The 24,618-nt window shown below is 34.6% G+C and overlaps 3 protein-coding genes and 1 long non-coding RNA gene across 4 annotated transcripts; 2 read left to right on the top strand and 2 right to left on the bottom strand.

The window, feature by feature from the left end:
• Positions 1 to 6,515: 6,515 nt before the first annotated feature.
• LOC123669141 lies at positions 6,516 to 7,438 on the top strand. Its single transcript, XR_006745695.1, has 2 exons — positions 6,516 to 6,641; positions 7,142 to 7,438. It is a non-coding gene; the product is annotated as an uncharacterized LOC123669141 (long non-coding RNA).
• Positions 7,439 to 10,925: 3,487 nt separating this feature from the next.
• Positions 10,926 to 14,027, bottom strand: LOC123669140 (protein Dr1). Its single transcript, XM_045602773.1, has 3 exons — positions 13,524 to 14,027; positions 12,296 to 12,459; positions 10,926 to 11,143 (listed from the first exon to the last, which is right to left on the bottom strand). Exons 1-3 carry the CDS (start codon positions 13,762 to 13,764, stop codon positions 10,994 to 10,996), a joined length of 555 nt encoding a protein of 184 aa, XP_045458729.1. The 5' UTR covers positions 13,765 to 14,027; the 3' UTR covers positions 10,926 to 10,993.
• Positions 14,028 to 16,879: 2,852 nt separating this feature from the next.
• On the top strand, positions 16,880 to 18,012 carry LOC123669139 (coiled-coil domain-containing protein 25). Its single transcript, XM_045602772.1, has 4 exons — positions 16,880 to 17,153; positions 17,250 to 17,341; positions 17,433 to 17,579; positions 17,668 to 18,012. Exons 1-4 carry the CDS (start codon positions 17,081 to 17,083, stop codon positions 17,977 to 17,979), a joined length of 624 nt encoding a protein of 207 aa, XP_045458728.1. The 5' UTR covers positions 16,880 to 17,080; the 3' UTR covers positions 17,980 to 18,012.
• Positions 18,013 to 18,023: 11 nt separating this feature from the next.
• On the bottom strand, positions 18,024 to 24,618 carry LOC123669138 (queuine tRNA-ribosyltransferase catalytic subunit). The gene is made up of 6 exons (XM_045602771.1): positions 24,487 to 24,618; positions 24,116 to 24,413; positions 23,373 to 23,616; positions 22,675 to 22,843; positions 18,342 to 18,536; positions 18,024 to 18,228 (listed from the first exon to the last, which is right to left on the bottom strand). The coding sequence occupies exons 1-6, from the start codon at positions 24,616 to 24,618 to the stop codon at positions 18,052 to 18,054; spliced, it is 1,215 nt and encodes a 404-aa protein (XP_045458727.1). The 3' UTR covers positions 18,024 to 18,051.

The following is a 24,618-nucleotide window of genomic DNA, read 5'->3' as shown; positions in this document are numbered from 1 at the left end:
CCAACTGCCACTTCAACTTGCTAATTCTGTAGGCTATGTCGGTTACTTTCGTTCTCTCGCGGATAGTCACGTTGAGCGACTTTAAACTTGTGGACCACTCCCTTCGTCAGTATCCACGTCTCGACTCCGTATGCTAACACAGTCAGGACGCGTTGCTCGAAAACAAAAGTGTCTCCAAGCATTGCGGAATCTTCAAAGTGGAGAATCGACGACGCCTGCCAAACGCCGCCTAGCGAAACCGCATCCTCCTATTGGCTTCCTTCTCGTAGTTGTTGCGGCCTAGTTGGATGGTACGGACTAGGTAAACATAATTCTGAACAACTTCAAGAAGGGTATCATCGACTGATACCGGTCTCGGTATAACTTGGTTGTTAAACATAACATTCGTTTTGTCCAAGTTCATACCGAGACTGACTCGTCGTGAGGACTCGCTTAGGCTAGCTTGGATTTGGCTTAGCTCATCCAACATCTCCACAAACATGACGATATCGTTGGCGAAACGAAAGTGAGAGATGTATTCGCCGTTGACGCTAATGTCTGGTTCCCCCCATCCAAGGTCTTAATGACATCCTCCAGTATAATATGAAAAAATTAAGTAAATCCATCTATACAAATATAAAAGCGAAAGGTCACTCATCACGAAATCTCTGAAACCATACCCCTACGGGGTAAATCGGGGGTAGGAAGTTTGTATGAAAGTCCTATATTTTTTAAGTAAGAGACTTGAAATTCAAAATGTATGCTCTATAGATGGTGAGGAGGTGTCCAAATAATGCATCGTAATCTCTCTCTCTCTCTCTCTCTCTATATATATATAACCGTTGGTCCGTGGTACGTTGTACCGGGATAACGTACCACGCATTTTGTTGGACAATATGATTGTTAAGTTATATAAATATTAACTAAGGAAAAAACAGCTGGTTGGTAATCATTTTTAATGATCTCATAATCGACACATTTTGGAAGGAGGACTCTTTGATCAAATCATACATTTTGTAAGATAAATATTTTTCGAATAATTTAAATAAATAATATTCAGATTTAATTAAAAAAACCGAGTTAAAAATAAATTTTTGAGAATCATCAAATCAATATATTTTATTCCTGCTACCACTATTACCTACCACAATCAAGAGTTTTTGTACAGGAAATTGATGGCCGTCTCATCAAAATGAAGCTACTCACGGAAAATTAGCTTGATAGTAATCTAGTCCATAAGAGGACCCTGGATCCTAGATTATAATGTATTTGTGGTGTGTAATAAATTATAAAATAAAAAAATAAAAATAAAATATTAGAAAGAGGGGATAAGCCCTCCACAATTCGCCCTCCGAATTGATACGTAAAAATAATAATAAATAAAACATGACTGGGCGAAAGTTTCGCATTTGCCATTACTTGAAATTCCTTATACTAAGTAAAAACTTTAATAAAAAAAATACCATCATCTTCGAATTTTGACTCCACTGAACAGCAGGAGCTAATGTTTTCAGTTACACTTTCTAACCATTTCTGTAATAAAAGCCATAAGATCACTTATAATTTGCGTAATAATTCCAAATTCTAACAAGTTGATTACCAATATGTTCATATTATCACAAGTAATATAACCTTGTCAGTAGGAATAAGACGATTGACTTTTTTCATAAACGAAAAATTAGCTTTATGACCAACTAGATGTTTCATTACTTCTGTCGTTGACATAACTTTGTTTAAAATTCCCTCTAGCATTTCAGGATCACTTTGTAACAAGCTAGGAAACATCAAAGCTAAAGATTTTATTTGAGGTCCACCTTCAGACTCTACCTAAAATTACAAAAAAGACGGAGTAATAACATTAATTACTATTTTTATTTAAACCAGCTTTTAAAGATTAATACAAAAACAAGTAATTTTACGAGTTGAACTATTTTTGACTCTTTCTCGTCATTATTTTTGGTGGAACTTGTTTTGGTTGAAGACGTTTGTAAAATGTCAACCCATTCTGAATCTTTGGCAGCTAGAGAGCACTGTGGTTTTGAATGTTTTTCGTTTCTTTTATTCTCTTCGACAGTTTTCTGAAAAAAGTAACAATTGTATGCCTAGTTATTAACAAAATACTTTTCTGTAATAACTCAATATAAGTACCGCGCTAGTGTAGTGGTGCGAGTATTCGCCTAAAGCACCGACGGTTTGCGGCTTCGAATCCCCCTGGAGATGGATATTTGTATTTGTACAAATATTCCTTTCCGGTTTGGATGTCTGTCCTCGTGGTTCACCCCACCCTCGGAGAGTACGTAAGGCCGTCGGTCCCGGTATTTATCATAAATAGCTGATAGCGATCGTTACTCATAGTAGGGAACATATCCGCCTTTCCGCAGTGTGGTGGATTAAGCTACAATCCTTCTCTTAGGTGGAGAAAGAGGCCTATGCCGAGCAGTGGGATGATTTATGAATTACATCAACTCAATAAATTTATTTATTACTACGAGCATCATGTTTCTAATTGTTTAGACGTTACCGTTTTACATTTTTGTCGGTATATATTTTTATTTGGTTGTTTATTATCCATTTAGACCAAACATCTTGTTAATTTGTATTATTTTATTTCTAAAATATAGTAAAACGTCTTTCATTACTATGTCATTAATGACATTTTTTCTACTGTTTTTATAGCGTTTCAACGGGGAAAAGCTGCCAGCATTCTTGGCACAATTCCACGTGGACATGATTTATACCTACCAAAACTATCTGTAAATATTTAGGTAGTTCTTAAGTTGTGAATTGTAAATATGTATAATGTTTAATAAACTATTGTTATTACTTTTAAAGTGGGTCATACATACATAGATGGAGTTTTGTAAAATTTCATTTCATTATTTTCGTTACATAATTATAATTATACTGTAGTACAATATTAATATACATACATGAATATAAATAAATAATAATAAAAGAGTTGTCTAGTGTTAAATAAAATTTGGGTGGAGAATAGTCATTAAACTAGCTATCTAGATAATTATGTCGGTTCGCAAACGAAAAAAAAAATGACTTCATTTACATCAACCTTCATCAACTGACGGGTAATACAACGTAGGTAGACCGAAACATAGTCAAGTAAATACGCATTATTAGAGATTAATTCAAAAAAATATCGTCACACCTCAATTAAATTTAAATTAGACCATACGAGAAACACCACTTTTCGAAACATTTTTGAATATCGTATCAAAAATTGACCGCTCCAGCGGGGTTCGAACCTGCGTCTCCGACTTACCGTGTCGGCGTTCTAGCCAATTAAGCTATGGAACGATGCACCCGCTTGAGCGAAATTTTCGATATGATAATTTTTAATTTCGGTTTAAGCGAACCGTGGCGCCGTCTATAGTGAGCTCTTTACAGAAACCCGTAACTATTCAAAGTTTCATATTACAATGAAAATCTTTGACAGGAGACGACACCGTGCTATTTTTAATATCTAAGATTTTTATTTTTGTGTTACCCACATTAGGAATTCTAAACATTTTTGAATATCATATCAAAAATTGACCGCTCCAGCGGGGTTCGAACCCGCGTCTCCGACTTACCGTGTCAGCGCTCTAGCCAATTAAGCTATGGAACGATGCACCCGCTCATTTTTGAATATCATATCAAAAATTGACCGCTCCATGTTTAATGCGCTTTAATTTTATTCATTATGTTTATTATTGGAACGAAGTTCCTTACGCCAGGCTTGACATTTGGCTGGGCGACCGAACTGAAAAAATGTGATACTAAAACCGTAAGAAAAATATATAACGGAAGCGACGTAATATCAGTCACACGACTGTGTAATATGACGTTTGTAAAACTAAAATATTACTAGTAAACTTTTTTAAAATTATTGATATAATTTTATACTGTCGACAAAAATAAATAAAGACATATCGCACCTTTAAAGTGAAACCGTTACTAAACGAAAATTTTCATGAATTGAGTTATCAATGCCATGTATCTAAAATAGACTTAAACTACAAGATAAGCTTGTCTTTTCTTAAAAATGTCGTATTTTACGTCATCTAGCGGTAAATTAAAGCGTTACTAAACCGAGCTATGATCGGCTCACTAAATACAATATTGTGTCTTTACCAGTAAGAACACGATCGTAGACGAGTGACGACGAAATTTTAAAACAACAGTGCTATTATTTGTATAAACACGGCTGCAAGTCACAAAAAAGTTAAGTTGTGGATTTTTTTTAAATAGGTATAGTGTTTTTATTTGTTTAGACACAGTTTTCGTGTTATAAAATTACGCAATTCATAATTCAATTTCATTGATAAAATGTTACAGTTTGTAAAATCACAGTTTACCTTTATTTTTAAGCAATTCATCCAATACTCGATCCGATACTCGAGAAGAAAATCTTATGATATGAACTTGAGAAGTCAATATAATAAATATAGAAATAGACTAAATAAAGAAATAAATAAAGCAAAAAATAAGTTTCAAAAAGAAGAAATATTAAAATGTAAAAATAACCTAAAAAAAGTGTGGGCTAAAATAAATAACTGGACAGGTCAGAGTAAAAAAAGTATAGATGACATTATATTAAAATATTTAGCCAGATCCAATACGATGATAGAGGTGTGTACCAACTTTTCTTATACATTTACCCAAGAAATTATGAATATTAAGCATGTGTGTGATTGTAAGTTTCTCGATAGATCAACGTATGTAAAAGAAAACTTAGTGTCACTGAGATTTCAAAAAGCATCTCCTGTGGATGTAGAAAAAATAATAAATAATTTGAGTTGTGATAAATCACCAGGAGTGGATAGAATAAGAGTTAGAGAAATTAAGTTATTAAAAAATAAAATAAGTCCGATTTTAGCATTGTTTATTAATTTATGTGTAGAAAAGGGAACGTATCCAGAAAAATTAAAAACCGCATTAATTCGGCCAATTTACAAGCAAGGCTCGCACACAGATTATACTAACTATAGACCTATAGCCATATTATCAGTTATTAATAAAATAGTAGAAAAGTACATAGTCAACCAAATAAGTAACTTCCTAGAAAAATATAACATATTAACAAGCGCACAGTATGGTTTCCGGCGTGGTCGTAGCACGGAGACGGTGTTAGCTCGCTTCACAGATGAAATAAATGAAGCACTAGATCAAAGGAAGCAGGTGGGGGTGGTCTATATCGATTTTAAAAAAGCCTTCGATACCCTGGAACACCACCAGCTGTTGCAAGCTATGCGGGAGTGTGGTGTTGCAGGACCCTTAAATAATTGGCTCCGAGCGTATCTGAGCGAGAGAACATTGATAACGGCAGTGAGCGGGGCTACCGGCGACCCGGCGCAAATCAGCTGTGGCGTACCAACCGGTTCCGTGTTCGGCCCCGTTGGCTATATTATGCATGTGAACAATATGTGCAATGTTGTCAGCAACTGTAGTATATATATGTATGCGGATGATACCTGTCTATTATACGCAGATAAGGAATTCAGTGTCATAGAAAATAAAATCCAGCAGGATTTCACCAATATTGTACGGTGGGCGCATGACAACGGAATATTAATCAATATGGAAAAAACAAAATGTATGTACATACGATCACCTTATTCCAGGATTGTAGATACCGCGCCAAAAATAGTGGGGCATAGCTATGAGTGTCTGCATCAAGCACATTCATACTGCAATTGTTTACCTATGGAGGTAGTGCATGAATACAAATACTTGGGCTTAACCATAGACCGGAATTTCTCGTGGCGAACGCACATTAACAACTTATGTGAAAAACTAAGGATCGTGCTTACTAAATTCCATCATTTAAGTTTTATATTAGATAGGTCAACTATGTACACTGTTTATTATGCGCTAGTAGACTCGTTGCTTTGTTATGGACTGACTAGTTACGGACGCACGTTTAAGACATATTTAGACAAATTAAAATTAATACAGACTAGGTTCTTAAAACAGCTAGTTAACAATAAAGTCAAAAAGAAATGTAAATCCAGTGATTACGAGGAATTATTCATCGAGTGTAATATGCTGCCAGTCCATGACAAGGTAACTTTGTTGATAGCTGTTCAGCAATTTTGTAGCGATGAATTTAAAATTTGTATTAATAAACCTATAGGGCGTAAAACAGTCAGCAAAAAAGTATATGAAGTACCTACATATAGTAATTATTTCGGGCAACGTAAAAGAAAATATATGGTGCCTATAATTTTTAATAATTTGCCACTAACATTAAAAAACAATAAATTAACAAAAAGATCTTTTAAAAATCAACTACAAAAGAGGCTTTTAAGTGTTCTCAAGGAAAGAATTATCGAATTATATAATATCTAACTTAAGTATGTATTTTCTTGTAAATAATTTTAAGTAGTGTAAAATAAACTAACAATAGTCAGTAAGAATAAGTATTACCTACAATGTAAATTAGGAGCTACATTTGCCAACAAACTGTTTTACAGTTTGGCAGAAGTATTGTATAAAAGCAACTTGTAAGACTTATTCTGAAATAAACATTTTTATTATTTATTATTTATTTATTGTACAAGGTCCTAGCAGTAGAACAAGATCCCATTCAACTAGCTCAGAATCATCTTCGAGTTCATCATCAATAAGTTCAAGTTCATCATCTTCATCTAGTTCATCTGAATCGGGTAAGGACTTTTCCCCTGATGAAGCAGATTGCGATCCTGATTACGTACCGGCAACCCCACCTAGGCATATATCATTTAGCCCAACACCTCAAAGTACTATTTCTATGCAACTGTTAGTTGAAAAAAATGATAATTTGGGTTCTCCAAAAGATAACAGAACTCCGAAAAAACGAAGTCGCAAAGGGTTTAAAAAACTATCAGTGATGCAAGATGCTAAAAGACTTCGTAATATTGGTCAGCAATATACTTCAGTTTCCAAGTATAAAAAAGTCATGCCAAAGAAGCAGATAGGACCACCATGTAGGGAAAAATGTAGATTAAAGTGCAGCTAAATAATCAAACAGAAAGACCGAGAAATAATTTTTGACAATTTTTGGAAAATGGGAGACCTATCTAGACAAAGAAATTATATTGCAAAATGTATTGAGGTTATTAAACCCAGATATCAGTATAAAGTTCATTACAGTAATAGAGGATCTAAACATTCATTTTCATTCCAGATCAATAATTGTAAGCGCCGTGTATGTAAAACTTTCTTGAAAAACACATTGGCTATTAGTAATCGACCTATCGCAACTGTTATATCAAAGAAAAACCAATCGGGAACGGTTGACGAAGAACTAAGGGGTAAACATGGGAAACACAACAAAGTCAGCTTAGATATCATTAAAAGCATAAAAAAGCACATAGACTCAATCCCAAGGATATATCCCAAGGATATATACTGATTGATATTATTATTCCAAGTGATTGTCAGGATCTCTCTTTGTTTTGTAATAAAACATTATTAATTAAAATGTTAGTTTTTATTTAAATTTATTTAGTAATATTATAACACCGCATTAATGCCAACAGCTTGTACAAATCATCCATCCCGAGCGGGAATCGAACCCGCACACCATCGGTGTTTTAGGCGACTACACGCATCACTACACCAGAGTGGTTGCTATATAATATTATACCATAATGAACAAATAAAATTAATTGTAAAGTGTTACTATAATAATATAAATCAAAATAAATAATGCTGTAAATAAAAAAAACATACTTTTTTAAATCACATGTCATAATATAAACAGAGATCTATCATAGGATCTCATTAAATATCTTAAAGAATCCCGAAGTCAGACTCTATTGAGAAAAAACAGTGACTTTTTTCTAATATTCGCTCTCCTGTAAAATTTCATAATTTCGTTTAGTAACGGTTTAACTTTAAAGGTGCGATATGTTTTTTATTTCACTTAATAGTTTGATTTATTTTATTTAACGGTATTTGTTATTATCTAAAATACTAAATTTCCTAAATCCTTTTATGTACTTAATTAAAAACCAAACAACAAAATTAAAAATAATTGTGTTTGCTCGCAAACGAAAAAAAAACCGACTTCAAATACATCGACAAGTAATACAACGTAGATCGACGAAAAAATAGTCAAGCAACTACGCGTTATCAAAGATTACTCAAAAAGTAGTTATCAGATCTCGATAAAATTTATATGTGACCACATGATAAACATCAGCTTTCGATTAAATTAAAAATTATCAAAATCGGTACACCCAGTAAAAACTTATTACGGATTTTCGAGAGTTTCCCTCGATTTCTCTGGGATCCCATCATCAGATCCTGGTTTCCTTATCACGGTACCAAACTAGGGATATCCCCTTTGCAACAAAAAAACAATTATCAAAATCGGTACATCCAGTAGAAAGTTATGCGGTATAATACAACGTAGGTCGACGAAAAAAGCGTCAAGTAAAAACGCATTATTAGATATAACTCGAAAAGTAGTTGTTAGATCTCAAATAAATTTAAATGGGACCAATTGGCACACACCACCTTTCGATTAAAACAAAATTTGTCGAAATCGGTCTACCCGGTCAAAAGTTCTGATGTAACATACATAAAAAAAAAAAAAAAAAATAAAAAAAAATACAATCGAATTGAGAACCTCCTCCTTTTTTGGAAGTCGGTTAAAAAAATCAAGAAATAGAAAATCTATATAAAATTTAACATTTTTTTTTTTCATATTGTGTTGCTTCTTTACTATCCGAAGGAACTTCGATCCTACCTGCCGGCCTAGCATGCATACAACGAGATATCTCTTGACGAGAGAGAGAGATAATGTCTACATCGAGTATTTTCTCGATTACCCTAACATGCGCACTACGAGAGACAAAATTCTCTTCCGAAGACTTCGCCTTGTCGAGTAGAGAAACATTATCAACCATAATCACAACTGAATATCATTCTTATTTCTTATGTCGTAAAGTTGAATTTACAAGGTTATTGACCAATCGTGCTAAACCGGGATGAGCCAACGTTTGTATAATTTCAAACGAATGTTTTATTTAACAATGTTCTCGGCCTTTTGGTTAAGATAAAAAGTGTATATCTAATTTTAAAAATCTAATATGGATAATAAAACGCCGTAAGTAAATGAATTTAATTATATATGTAAAACAATATGCTCGTGTTGTGCTTTATATCTTGTCGCACATTAGATAATTGTAATTCTATCACGCATTGTTTTATTTATTTATTTATTTTTTTTAATTTTTAAAATTTTTTGAATTTTTGAATTTTTTTTTTTTTGATTATTGATTTTACTTTATTCTATTTAATTTTATTTTTACTTATTGATTTTTTTAATATAATTTTGTTTTGTTTTTTATTCTGAATGTTGTCTTGTCTTGTTCTACTAACCCAATATGGACTTATACTTTGGTCTGAAATAAAGTATTATTATTATTATTATTATTTAGAATAAGAAGCAACAGGGCGTAAATACGTTTTTTGTGTTATTATATGGCACACTTCACTCGACTTTTCGCATTTCCCGCTCTTCGTATACCGAAATTATATAATTATAATAAGGAAACGCCATGGTATACAAAAAATAGGCACCCGGTTTTATTTATTTTTTATTTATCGTCTTTCTCGTCAATAATATTGAAAACGAGAAGTTTCTCTTCCTAAAACGACAAAATTCGACAAAATTACGATGTCATGTTAGCTTCCGTAGAGATAAATATCACAAGATCACTAAAATTTAATGATTATCTCTTCTATTGACGTAACGAGAAGAGTATCGCGTGCACGCATGTTAGCTACTGTAGACATAGAGAGATAATACGAGAAAAGGGGTAGACAAAATTATGTCGTGGCGCGCATGCTAGGCCTGCTGGTGTCCCATGACACCACATTTTTTTTTCTTATTAGATAATTAATAAGAAGTAATAAGTAATAAAAGTTTAATATTTAAAAAACTAAAGTATTTACCTAAATATGCCTACTATTTATTTAGAGGTGTGGGTGCCAGCCTTAATATTTAACGCATATAAATATTTCTTTTAAACTAAGGCTGGCACCGACCGCACCGATTATATTACTTTGCTTCACTAAATTAGCGCCTATCTGGATGAGTAAACTTTTGACGTCCCCTCGTAGACATAGCTTTTGACGATGCTTTGAGGCAGCGGTCAGAATACTGGCTTTTTCCCTTGGAGTTTGGGGTTGCGATTTCTGCTCAATCCGGCAAATATTTGTTAAACTTATACAGACATTTTTCATATTCTAGGCGTCTATACCTAAGTGTATTGCGTGTCTTCGGGCCCTTGACGCAAGGTTACATCCTTTAACGATAGAGTAGATGAGTGTGAGAAGTTTAATATATTTTTGACGACGCGTAGGCGCAGCGGTCACAGCACTGGCTGTTGCGCTGGTGGGCGTGGGATCGATCCCCGCTCACGATAGACATCTGTATCGGTCATATAGATGTTTGTTGTCTGGGCGTTTGTGTATTGTTTCCGGACCCCCGACACAGTAGAAAATCCTATTGGGGCCGTTGAGTGTGAAGCATTTATTTATTTTATTTAAAGCCTGATAATTTTACTAGCATTAAATTTTTTTTTGTTTGTTGGAAGTTATCAATTATTTGTATCAATTTTAATTATAAACTAGCTGTGCCCATAACTTCGTCTGCGTGAACGTCAGCCGTTTCAGAGATTAGCCGGAACAAACAGATAGACAGACAAAAAAAGTGTAAAAAATGTTATTTTGGTATATGTACCGTGTTTACATTCATAATATGCATTACGTAAAAAGCGGTTAGTTTAATTTTAAAAACAGACACTCCAATTTTATTTACTTGTATAGATAAATACATAAAAAAGGGTTTAAAAATAAATATGGTACGTATTCTTTGAGTGTTTCATTCATATTTATAAAACCCTTCCCAAACGTTAATAAAGCTTACTAAGCAGATGAATAAATAAAACAAAACATAGTAATTAAAAATTGTAATTTGTTCTAAAACAGAAGGTAATGTAATATTAGCGATTTTAGATTTTCTCTATGAATAGTCATCATCTTCAGTATCATCCTGTTTAGTTCCTGGGGGAGGTGGAATGTATGATGGAGGTGGTCCCTCCATTCCAACTAATCCGTGTTGTTGTAATAATAACCATTGTTGTTGATCTTGCTTTGCTTGTTCCTCTCGAGCCTAGTGATGTAAAACGTTAATTAAAAGCTTACATAGTAGTAGGTAATTTCACTTTTTTACAAGCTTGTATTTAACTTGCATGTATGTATGTTTGTTCGTGAGAAATTTTGCAACTCAATTTTGAAGCAGATATCTTCAACTAATTGAGCTGAAATTCTGTATACAAGTTCAATTTGATGACAATGCATGGTTAAATTTGTGACATCATTCTAAATCCAACATGGCGGCATATTCAAGATGGCGGACTAACTATTTTATGCCTAACTATTTTAGTTCAGCCACAATAACAGTTTTTGTTTAAATAATTAAGTTAAAATATTGGTGAATTCGAATAGTAGTATGATATTAATCCTTATCCATTTACATAATTTGATATGTTAGGCTGATTATGTATGTGTAAACTCAACTTTAAATGATTCATATCGGACTTTTCGTTTAGAAGTTATAACGCATATAAACATTCTGTAAGTAAGGAAAATGACACAGTTTGAATAAACTGTCTTACACTGTCTAATAATAAATACAAATTAAAATATTTTTGTAAAATAATCGATTTTAAATTGATTACTATATTTTCTAGATTGTTCTAAATTAACCAGCAAACAACCTTGCAACAAAAATGCGTTGAATGGGATGAACAGACTGAGAAACGTGTCCAGCGATAACTAAAAAGTCAAAAATAAATTTAAAAACCTTATAAAAAACAAGTTTTTATTTGAAGTGCTAAAACGAAAAATATAAAAGATTTAGTTACCTAAGTTACTCCTTATTACATCGGCTATTGTGCCAGAGATAAGACAGACAGACAAAAAGTGTAAAAAATGTTATTTTGGTATATGTACCGTGTATACATCTATATGCATTTAGTAAAAAGTGGTTATTTTAATTTTACAAACAGACACTCCAATTTTATTTATTTGTATAGATTAATTAATTATGTAATGACTTTATAAGTAGATAGTAAAAGTTTTAAAGTAAAAAATTATTTTATTTGTTTTAGCACATTTAAATAAAAGCTTGTTTTTTAATAAAGGTTTTTTACTTTCTTTTTTTATATTTATACTTTCTAGTAAAAGAAAAGAGTTTAAATAATATAAAGTCAAAAATAGTTTCACTTTCACATCTAAAATATAATTTACTGGCGTATTTTACCTTTGCAAACAGTTCTTGTTGCTGTCGAAGAAGCTCTTCTTCTGGTATACCTAGATTTTCTAGCCTTGTGCTTTGTCTTCTTCTTTTTGCAGCAACTGCTTTACAATCCTTGAGGACTGCTTCTGCTTCAACTGTGTAATCACTAAATCCTAATCTGTCTAATGCTGAAAATAATATTACTAATTTAAATTTAACATATAATTAAAACATAATTTCATTGACAAAGCTGAGGAATGAAACAAAGAGAAAAAATTGATATATTCCTAATACATGTATGTTGTAAATATTTACTTATTTATTATGTCAATATCATCAGAACAACTGATAATGTCAGTTGTAATTAGTTTATTTATTTAATTTTACTGTATACATATTTATTTCTTAAAACTTTATTGCACACAAAAAGAAAAATACAATATAGAAACATTAGATATCGACATTGAACCTCTTAGCATTCATTGTTCTTTATGAGCAATGTTTTATGAACAATGTTTTATCATACATAACTTTATTAGTATTTATTGTCAAGCATAGTTTTAAGATGCTCAACAGGAAACATGCTGCAAGAATAGTTATTTCTGCTATGAGCATAGTTAATTTGTTGAGTAATCAGTATATATGATATGGAAATGATTTATTTGTGTACAAAACAACTTTTTTGCCTTACATCTAAGAACGAACACAATAAGCCATTGATGTTGATTATCGAAATATTTGTAATGTTGGTTTTGATAATTGATAAAAACAATGGGTTTACAATTCAGCCTGTAACATCCCTACAGCTGGGCATAGGCCTCTTTCTCCATGTTGGAGAAGGATTGGAGCCTAATCCATAACAGTGCTCCAATGCAGGTTGGTGGATATTCTCTACTATGAGTAACAATCGCTATCAAGTGTCTATGATCACAACCGGGACCAACTGCTTTACATGCTCTCCAAGACACCCTCGAGTGCAGACATCCGAACCAAAACGAAATATTAGTACAAACACAAATATCAATCCCGTGCAAGAATCAACCCCGCAAAGGGTTGGCGTTTAGGCGCCTACATGGCATATTCAGCACATTCAGTTGTTTATGAGTGATGTTGCATCAATATACATGCTCTGACCAACTGACGTTACATCTTGAGAAATTTGACATGAATAGATTATAAACCTAAACTTAACTATTTAGTTTATTAATTGCAGAAAGGAAGACAAATAAATATTCAAAATTTATTAGTTTACCTGTCAGAACATGTTCAGCGTTTATTGTTTTTTTATTACTTTGATTACATACTTCATTCGCTTCAGAACTTATTAAATGAATGAATTCAGTGCAACAGTTCAAAATCAATTCGCGGGACTCGAATGCAACACGAACAGAAGGCACTAATTCCTTTATCATTTTATTAATGCTAGCACGAGGTAATGTTAGTTCGTCTTCCTCTGATGGTGGAGGGCATAATTCGCGTTCCGGACTACCCATCTTATTGCTAATGATGCTCTTCAAAATATTTAACAGCAGAAAATGACAGTTAATCAATTAAATTTTAGCAAATGATATCAAATTAGAATAATATCATAGAATTTCAAGCCGTCATGTGAACACATAACATAGTCTTTAAAATTTAGAATTTATCCACAAATCAAGAACAAATATTAATATATTTTGTATTTGTAATATTTCTGATCGTTTTGTAGTTTTGTACAGTTTTATACGTCAACGTAATTGACTTTGACAGTATTTGTGTATGTATTTCTTGAATCATTGATAAAATTTAGGTAATACCTACCTACACAAGTATGGATGATATGGATCAGGGCTGCCAGGTGCAAAAAAGTGTGATCGTATGCCAACTACAAAAAAAATCGTATGTCAGGGAAATTTATAAATAAAAAGATCGTACAGTCTTTTAAGACTTAAGTACAAATTTTTTATTATAAATTATCAAAAATCGCTTAGTTAAGAAAATAAATGCATTAAATTATTGTTACACTCATACGAAATTTTCTGTTGTCATATTTTTAAACAAAAGAATTTGTTGGCTTAAACTTCGTATAATTTTCGTTTCTTTTTATTAATTGCTTGGCTAATAATGTATTAACTGTATCATTGGATAAACTGTTTTTAAGTTTTGTTCTGACTAAATTACGTTCGCTGAATGCTCGTTCACAATCTGCACTGTAATGGGGAAAACACGATAAATTTAAAGCAAATCGAGCCAGTGTTATAATTTTCAAATTGGTTTTTTATTTTAAAAAATGTGTTTTTTTTTCAAGTCGCAATTATTACCGAAAGAGTAATTATAAGTTTCGTTAGAAAGCAAACAAATACAGTTTTTATATAATTTTTCAAAGAGTCTTCATTCAAGTAAAAGATTTAGGCATGCGTTGGGTAGTTGGGGAATTCCGTCGCGGTTGCATACTGGCCCCGTGGAGCCTCACTATGACGACGAGGGCACCGCTGTTTTTTAGTTGGTATCCGACATTACACCTTCCACCAGGAGCCCCACACTCCCGTCGCCTACAGGTGACGGGGTTAGTGCGTAAAGGCATTTTCCTGCGTAAAAAAAGGTAGTTGGGGAATTCAACGAAATTCATGCTTGCCGGGGATGACGTTTCTTAAATTATGAAATGTTTCCAGGTAACAGGAATATAAAAATCGTATATTTTGCGTACGATCTTGGTCTAGCGATCGTACATGAGTAAAACTGCAAAAAAATCGTACATCTGGCAGCTCTGGTATGGATGGAGGGTAGAGGAGAAGAGAATCATCTCATATGGGAGAAATGTTGAAAAAGTGTGCAGCTGTAACTGTACTGCTGTAGGCTTATTGAATTTGGCCCCACTTTTTTACGATTTTTGTTTATTTTTTATTTTTTGTTAAACTGGCTCCCCTTACTAGATATATTTATTTTTGTCGCTTAAAGTTATTAATTTATTATAATTATTATTGTTTGTTCGACCACTATTTCTTTTTGTTGGCCTTCGGTGACAAGCCTTAACCATTCCGACTCGCCCAGCTGTCTACGTTTTGTTACGCAAGGGTGAAGGGGCTGCACTTTTCGAAGCGCCGAAGACGTTACTGAACGATATTTCAAAACACATACATTTTTCAAAATAAAAATTAAGAATTTAATTGTTTTTATGATCGAAAAATCATCAATAAAACAACAATTAATCAAAATGAATTAATCTGAGCGACATCAATAAAGATATCTAGTAAGGGAGCCAACTTAAGGGTAAACATTTGTTTATTAATTATAAATAGATAGAAAACGAACAATTTTCACATTCGGACAGTGACGAATAAATGACGAACAAATAATTAATAATAATAAAAAAATCAAAAATCTAAAAGAGTAAGACCAAATTCAGTAAGCCGAATCGAAGTATGCCGAGTTAAAAAAAATTAATATCATAGTCGACTAAAGTAGCTAATTATTGAAAAGATCAACAACTTTCGTTGTACAAAATAATATAGTAAATATAACTTTAAAGAAATATTATAAGGAAACGTACACCTCGAGTGATTTTATTTCGTAAACTGTAATCAGTACGCTTATTAATTTATTAACATTTAATTTTAAGAAAAAGTATGTGAATAACAGACAACAAACTCTAATAAAATTTTGCGCTTTGCATAAGCGATAACCATAAGGTTTGCCCTGATACTAATGTGGCGCCACCTTAATTTAATGTATCTCGATGGACATATTCATTATTCATCTATATTATACATAAAATTGGAGTGTCTGTTTGTAATATTAAAATAACCACTTTTTACTAAATGCATATGCATGTATACACAGTACATATACCAAAATGATATTTTTTACAATTCTTGTCTATCTGTCTGTCTGTTTGTTCCGGCTAATCTTTATAACGGCTAAACCGATTTTGACAGCACTTTCCCTAGCAGATAGCTGATGTAATAAGAAGTAACTTAGGCTACTTTTGTTTTAGAAATTTATTTAACTCTGCGAACTAAACAATAACTTTTTTGTTAAATTTCACGCGGATGAAGTCGCGGTCACAGCTAGTATAAAATATAAAGATGATGCTCCTCCCCTCTTCTCATATTTTGGATGCATTTCATTAAGCGACCGCAAGGCCCTTTCCATCGTTCCATATAAAGCCCGTGGTCGTTGGTGGTCGTCGCAGGCAATCACTCTAAATCATAGATGACATCACTCATCATGGCATCGTTCACGGCCACTTCGCGCCCACTTCGTCCACAAAATATTGGTGGGTCAGAGTTGGTTTTCATCAAAATGAGGCGAGAATTTCAAAAAAAACCATTACCAATGTCAAGATTTTAAATTAATATGATTATTTTTATTGCTAAAATTTATGATAAATTCCGGACATCTATGTTGAATTAAGTTAACTCCAATTGACGAGAAATATTCATTCACAGCCCCCACAGCTGCACGTTTTCAGATTACCGTGCCACCATATTGCGAGCTCACAGCCGACACCTGATGACCTGATAGCGCCTAAATATGCATTCCATTTATTCAATTCGCCCACAACGATCTTTATGTGTGAAAGTTTCAACGGTTATGGTCGGTGGCGTTGTGGGCCTTTGGTGGAACGCGCTCTTTGTGTCTAGCAGTCAAGTTTTGAGTGATAGCTTGAAATTTGAAGTATGACAAACATCAGACAACTCTGAAGTCTATGCAACTTAATTTTCATTTCCAATATTTTGATTAAGCATTCGGAATGAGAACTTAGCTGATATAAAATAAAAATAAAAAACATTATTTAATACATAACATAAAAATAACGTAATTTTTAAAATGGTGCTTTACTTTACAAGTGATGTTGTCTCTCCACCTGTCACTCTTTTTATGGGTGCCGACAAACATGAAAGTAATATTTTAAAGAATATTGCATTTAAATATCTAAAAAATAGTATTGTATAAAAAATGGTATAGGATTTAATAGACTAAATATTTAAAATTTCAGATGAAGATTTAATAAAATGGGGATGGCCAGAAGATGTGTGGTTCCATGTTGATAAAGTGTCATCTGCACATGTGTATCTTCGATTAGCACCTGTAAGTCTGTACAGTTACAACTGTTATATTTATAATTAGATTAAATATGCTAGTGTGAAATTTATGACTAAATTCTTCTTTTTAATTTTAGGGCCAAACTATTGACGATATTCCTAATTCTGTACTGGATGATGCATGTCAATTAGTAAAAGCCAATTCAATAATGGGTAATAAAATGAACGATATTGACATTGTTTATACTATGTGGGCAAACTTAAAGAAGACTCCAAGCATGGAGGTAAACACTTTTTTTATTATTATTACCATTAAATATAATTATATATATAAAATTTATTTTATTTGTAAAACTAATTCTGTCATTTTAGGTAGGACAAGTTGCTTTCCATAAAGATAAAGAAGTAAGAAAAGTCAGAGTTGTAAAAAGAATAAATGAAATTGTCAATAGGCTTAATAAAACTAAGAGAGAAGCATTTCCGGATTTGAGGCTAGAAAGAGAAACTAGAGATAGACTAGAAAGAGAAGATAAAAAGAAAATACTGAGAGACAAGAAAGAAAAAGAAAAAGAAGAAGAAAAGCGAAAAAAAGAGGAAGCTGAATTAAGAAGCTACGCAACATTAATGAAAAAAGAAAATATGTCTACAAATTATGATGGCAATGATTCCGATGACTTTATGTAAACACCCCACTCTAAATATATATAGCAAACTGAACATACAGTACTTTATTTCACAAAAATTTTAAAATGGTATTTAGTTAAAGAAAAATAAAAAATATGCTTCAATTATATTTATTCCCACAGATTGAAGAGAGTTTACAACCCAAGAGGGATAATTTTTATCAGGGTATACTTCATCAACAAAACCTTTGACAAATTTTGGAAAGGTCCCATTGGTAATGTTTTCTCTCATTGTTCTCATCAGACGCATCTAAAAAAAAAATTTTCATATAATAATAATAAAATATATTCTTTATAAATCAGAAACAAAAATTAAATAATTGCATTTATAGAATGTAAAAAGTATATTCAGTTAAATATTACCTGGAAAGCAATATTATGCACAGAGATTAAATGGCAAGCTACAGTTTCAACTGATACAATGCAGTGCAAATATGCTCTGGTGTAGTTTTTACATGTAGCACATTCACAATCTTTATCAATGGGATTAAGATCAGTTTGGTATTGCTTTTGTTTTAAATTTAATTGTCCTTTATTAACAAGTGCACATCCAAATCTCTGAAAAAAATTAAATAGTGTTACTCTTTGTTCATCATAAGTTGAACATAAGCATCACAAACTTGAGTAGATAGGTAGTAATAATAGTAAACAAAAGTACTTTAATGAGACAAAACAAACACGGTATCAAACTTAAAATATAAATTACCAGTCATGTTATTTGTCTGCGATGGACTCCTTAACTACTTAACTGATTTTAATCAAATTTGCACACCGTGTGGTTTGATCCGACTTGAAAGATAGGCTATATTTTATTTCGATATATTTTATTATTACATTCAAGAAAAAAAAAAGGTGATATGAAGTTCGCCAGGTCGGCTAGTAAATATATAATATATAAAAATTTCGTGTCAACATACATGTCATCAATCATCAATGTCAACAATCATGTCGCATGTCAGCGATAAACTCAAATTTTGTCATCATCATCATATCAGGTCACGGACGCCCACTGCTGAGCATAAGCCTCCCCTAATGCTTTCCACGACGATCGTTCCTGCGGAGCACGCATCCAGCGGCCTCCCGCGACTCTGACCAGATCGTCGGTCCACCTCGTGGGGGGCCTGTCAACGCTGCAGCGCCCGTTACGTGGTCGCCACTCGAGAACCTTCCACCCCATCGGCCATCGGTCCTTCGAGCTATGTGCTCTGCTCATTGCCACTTCAGCTGTGTGACCTTTCGAGAAATGAAGGTTACCCTGGTTTTCATACGAATCTACTCATTTCTTACTCTATCAGAGAAATACCGAGCATTGCTCTCTGCATCGCCCGCTGAGCGACTTTGAGCCTTCTTATTAGGCCCATATTTAACGACCACGTTTCGGATCCATATGTCATCACTGGCAACACACACTGGTTGAAGACTTTCGTCTTCAGACACTGCGGGATATTGGACGCAAAGATTTTCCGTAGTTTCTCGAACGCTGCCCATCCGAGTTAGATTCGGCGAGAGATCTCGTTCTCGAAGTTGGACTTACCTAACCGAATTGACTGTCCTAGGTGTATGTAATGTGTAACAAGTGTAACAGGTGTAAGTAAAGTGTCAACAACTTCGAGAACAGTGTTCCCAATGCGAACTGGAGCGGGTACTACATGGACGTTCGACATAATTTTCGTCTTGTCCATGTTCAGTTTGAGACCCACTCTTTGGGAAACACGGTTGATGCTCGAGCATTGTGCTCAGGTCTTCCAAGGTCTCAGCCATAAGGACTACGTCATCGGCAAAACGGAGGTGGGTAAGGTACTCGCCATTGATGTTGATGCCGAATCCTTTCCAGTCCAGAAGTTTAAAAGCGTCCTCCAACGCGGCGGTAAACAGCTTCGGAGATATAACATCCCCTTGCCTCACGCCTCGCTGAAGTGGTATTGGCTTCGAGCTCTGGCCCTGTAATCGGACCGACATTGTGGCGTTAGAGTATAAGTACTTCAGCACCTCGACGTACCTGCAGTCCACTTGGCACCTCTGGAGAGCCTGTAGCACAGCCCATGTCTCAATCGAATCAAAGGCCTTCTCATAGTCCACAAACGCTAAGCATAATGGCAAGTTATACTCCTCGGTTTTCTGTATAGCCTGCCGCAGCGTCTGTATGTGGTCTATGGTGCTAAAACCTTTACGGAACCCGGCTTGTTCGGGAGGCTGGAAGTCGTCAAACCTGCGTGCGAGACGGTTCGTAATGACTCTCGAAAACAGCTTGTAGACATGGCTTAGAAGCGAGATGGGCCTATAGTTTTTCAGTAGGACTTTATCACCCTTTTTGAAGAACAGCACCACCTCGCTTCTATTCCATACCGTTGGCGTTTTGCCCCTGAGGATGACGGAATTGAAGAGCCTTTGGAGGACCTTGAGTACTGGCTTACCGCCCGCTCTCAAAAGCTCAGTTGTGGTTCCATCATCACCTGGCGCCTTGTTGTTTTTAAGTTGTTTAAGAGCACTACTAATCTCGTACAGGCTGACATCTAGGATTTCTTGGGTTTCGTGCCTTGTTAGTTTGGCTCTGAGGTCGTTGGTCTTGATGTTGGCGGGTTTCTGTGTGGCGTATAATTTGTTGTGGAAGCTCTCGATCTCACTCAGGATTTTAGGCTTTGACGAGATGACGCTGCCATCGTCGGCTCGCAGCTGCGCCAATTGGCTTTGTCCAATAGATAGATCTCGTGCGAACACTTTCGAGACTTTGTTCCGCTCTATGGCCTCTTCGATACGTTCAGTGTTAAAGCGGCGATGGTCGCTTGTCAAGGACTTGGTGATCTGTCTATTCAACCGCCGCTAACGGGTAGCATCCGCCGAGGACTGCAGCCACATGTCACGCTTTTCTGCCATGAGTCAGAGTGTGTGGTCGGAGATCTTCTTTGTTGTTTGGCGGCGGGTCTTGAAGAACTTAGACCACACCGCGCGGACAATTTTCACCATCCCGTCGTTGAGCCCACATCTACGCAGTCAGCCAGGCTTTCAAAGCGACTTTGAAGTTTGATTTCAAAGCTCTCGGGGTTTTGAATCTGAGCAGGCACAGGTCGTAGCGTAGACCCTATTAGCCGACCCCTCTCAAACTTGACATGGATATTCAATGTGCTTCGGACAATTCGGTGATCACTTCCTGTTTTCACAGCATTGATCACTGAGACATCATTAAATATATGCTTGTTCGTCGACGAGATAAAGTCTATCGTTCCTGACGGTGCCATCGGGACTCAACCAGGTCCATTTGCGCCGTTCCGGCTTCCTGAAGAAGGAGTTCATCATAAAGAGTGCCACCTTCTCCATGAAGTCAGCCAGCTAGCCCCGGGAGTTCCTTTGCCCGTATCCAAATTGCCCCACTCTCAACTCATAACCGCATCGTCTGCCCAGCTTCGCATTGAAGTCTCCCATCACAACAGTGTAGTGGCATTTAGAGCTATGTATGGCTGTAGAGATTTCCTCATACATAGCTCATCATCTGGATGTGCCGAGGTCGGTGCGTAAACCTGTATGACCTTCAGCGAATAGCGCTTCGATATTCTGAGTATAAGGTACGCCACCCTGTTCGACACGCTCCTGACAACCTCGATGCAATTGACGAGAGACTTGCGGACGAGAAACCCGACGCCACCCTGGGACTGTCGGTCGCCCTCCCGGTAGTACAGCAGGTTGCCAGACTTGAGGGTCATCGAGTCCTCTCCCTCTCTTCGGACTTCAGATAACCCTATAATATCCCAGCGCAACCTGCTGAGAGCTTCTTCCAGCTCAATGAGCTTCGCGTCGGTCCGCAGCGTCCTAGCGTTATATGTTGCCAGGGCCAAGTGTCGTCGTTGGGTGTGGTGGCCTGGCTTCTGCTGGAGATTATGGCCCCCTGCCCTGCCGTTACCGTGGCCGCCACTGTAGCCAGGACTAGCGGGGCCGCCGGGGACTGGTGGACAATTTTGTGTCGTGTCAATGGACAACTTAGGGGCATTTGGCGTAATCGCCACGCTTGCCAGGCGGGTTGGCGATCGCAGTTGTAACCATGTGTTTAGAAGGCGCTGCTGGCCACCCTCTAGTGGTTTTTTCTCTATCGCCTCTTACGATACCCACGGGATGAGATGCGGTGGCACTATTCTACGCCGGTTGCCACGCGGCAAATGTTATTAAGTTTTAAAATTAATACGAGATAATATTAATTTGGTATTGAATCTCTCTTTCGTCTGTACTGATGCATATAAATAGTCTGTGTAAAGCAGATTATAAAAATTAAATTTTGTAAGCATCTGTAATTTGGTCAACTTTGGAGATAGGGTAGTTTTTATCTCAATTATTGATCTCAATATTTGTTATTGCAAATTAAATGTTATTATGCGACTTTAGTGTGTATTTATCGGTTAGTTCTATAAAATCCTAATAGATGACGGTTTGGCATCTAAGTTGCACAGATATCCAGTAGATGGCGCCGTATTTCTATTTGTAGACCACAGATGGCGCATTTGACTATAGAATTTACATATATTTTAATAAAATAAAATTATACAGCAACCCGTGGCTAGGTCAGCTAGTAATATATAAAATTTACTTCTTAATGTTATCTTTAAATACAAAATTAAAAATGATAGTTTAAATTAAATAAATACTATGCTTTATTCAAGTTTATTGTTTGTTCTTATAGGTAGTTTATGAAAACAAAGCAATAACTTACAGCTGTACGAGTTGGAAATACACAATCAAACATATCAACACCTAATGCAACACAAACTACTAGGTCGATTGCTAGACCAACACCCATTAAATATCGTGGCCTCTTTTTGTCTAATATTTCTGTTCCAAGACTGACCATTGGCCAGAAATCATCTTTTGCTTCACCTCCACTGTAATATAGAAAAATTTTTTTTTTTTTAAATATATAGCTAGTATAAAGATCCGTTATTCATACTAGTGCTGTGCTTTCTAGAGATCTAGTTAGCAATAAATAAATAATTTTAGGTATAGTGTAACTATTTTCATTTAAAAATGTATCATCAATATCAATTTTTGTTTTCTCTTCACCAACAACTCCGTTTAACATAATAAAATGTTTAAATAACCAATGATGCATGCTGAACTAATTAAAGATATAATTTTGCAAGTACACACATAAATAGCAAAATAAGACGATTTTTACTATTTAGTATTTATAACTTTTGTTTTTATCTGTGTAATCCTGGGGAAAGTTGGGATAAAAAGTGGCCTATGGAATAAAAAGTGGCCTATGGACTAAAAAGAGGCCTGTAGCATAAAAGTAGCCTATTATGTTAATACGTATAATCAGTTTAGTAGTATTTGCATAAAAGAGCAACAAGTATCCATCCATCCTTACATTTTTTCGCATTCATAATACTCTGTATTATCTGTTATTACCTAAGCCCTCCTATTGCAAATCCATTAACATCTTTAGTCATATGCTCTAGAGCGCTTTGTTTTCTCAATTCAGGGTTTAGTAAACCTTGTACTATGGGAAATATGTTTTGATCATCTGGTCTTTTATGAGCTTTTATACACCGGTCTAACCACCTGCTGGTTCTTTCTGTGGCTTCTTTGATCCGATCATAATCTTGATAAGTTGTTTGTACAACATCATCAAGCTGCATTATGATGTCAGCTCCTGTTAAAATATTAACATATAAAATAATTGTCAATGTTATTAATAATAATATTCTTTATTGCACACTATTAAAAGCTACAGACAAAAGTAGTACAATTAGAGGAAGATGTACAAAGGCGGTCTTATAATTAAAAGAGCAATTTATTCCAGACAACCTTTACCATAGTTTAATTTGCATTTTTAATGTCAATATACTAAAATTATTACATTTCATGGCATTTTTAAAACCCTAAAAAATTCATCCCTACACCATACATTATATTTCTGATAGTGTTCATACACCAACTAACTACTTTAAAGTCGGTCCTTGTGAGTGTATAAGCACAAAAATATATATTATTGTATTTATTGCAGTTTAAAGTTATAATAGTCCATCATATTATGTAAAATAAGTATAGTATATGTATAGTATATGTAAATAGTATAGTATATGTATGTAGAAATAAGAATATTGACAATTTACACTTTCAAATAGGAAAGCTAACCAAATATAACTAACCTATATAATTTTGAATTTCAATAGATTTTTCAGGTGTCAACATAATTTCTGAATTGTCATATGGTGATTTGAATTTTACACCTTCTTCAGTAATCTCTGCTAATTTCAGTAATGAAACCATTTGAAATCCTCCAGAATCAGTGAGAAGAGCTCTATTCCAATTCATAAATTTATGAAGCCCACCGGCTTTTTTTAACACATTAACCCCTGGTCTGTTTCCTAAATGGTAGGTATTTCCTAGTATGATTTCACAATTTAAATTTTCAAGCTGATCAGGTAAGAGTCCTTTCATGGTTCCCTGAAAAAAAAAAACTTATTTATTTTCGCTTTATATTAATTAATTTTGAGTAGGTATCTTATTTTTTTCTTACCTGTGTTCCTACCGGCATAAATACTGGAGTATTAACTGTGTAGTGTGGTAGTTTCATAAGTCCTACACGAGCTCGTGTAGTCGAACATTCCGACTGTATTTGAAACGATAATGCCTTTGAAGTACTCATCAT

This window comes from Melitaea cinxia, chromosome 3, assembly GCF_905220565.1.
Source record: "Melitaea cinxia chromosome 3, ilMelCinx1.1, whole genome shotgun sequence".
Classification (NCBI taxonomy): domain Eukaryota; kingdom Metazoa; phylum Arthropoda; class Insecta; order Lepidoptera; family Nymphalidae; genus Melitaea; species Melitaea cinxia.
Note: the sequence above shows the minus strand (reverse complement) of the source record. Positions and strands in the feature narration are given on the sequence as shown.

Coding starts and splice junctions, on each gene's coding strand:
- LOC123669140 (XM_045602773.1), bottom strand. CDS start 13,764: ATGGGTAGTCCGGAACGCGAATTATGCCCTCCACCATCAGAGGAAGAC. Junction 12,460..13,523: donor CGCTGAACATGTTCTGACAG/GTAAACTAATAA, acceptor TATTATTTTCAG/CATTAGACAGATTAGGATTT. Junction 11,144..12,295: donor AACAAGAACTGTTTGCAAAG/GTAAAATACGCC, acceptor TTACATCACTAG/GCTCGAGAGGAACAAGCAAA.
- LOC123669139 (XM_045602772.1), top strand. CDS start 17,081: ATGGTGCTTTACTTTACAAGTGATGTTGTCTCTCCACCTGTCACTCTT. Junction 17,154..17,249: donor GGGTGCCGACAAACATGAAA/GTAATATTTTAA, acceptor TTAAAATTTCAG/ATGAAGATTTAATAAAATGG. Junction 17,580..17,667: donor AGAAGACTCCAAGCATGGAG/GTAAACACTTTT, acceptor CTGTCATTTTAG/GTAGGACAAGTTGCTTTCCA.
- LOC123669138 (XM_045602771.1), bottom strand. CDS start 24,618: ATGATGAGTACTTCAAAGGCATTATCGTTTCAAATACAGTCGGAATGT. Junction 24,414..24,486: donor TTATGCCGGTAGGAACACAG/GTAAGAAAAAAA, acceptor TTTTTTTTTCAG/GGAACCATGAAAGGACTCTT. Junction 18,537..22,674: donor TATTTCCAACTCGTACAGCT/GTAAGTTATTGC, acceptor AATTTTTTTCAG/AGATTTGGATGTGCACTTGT.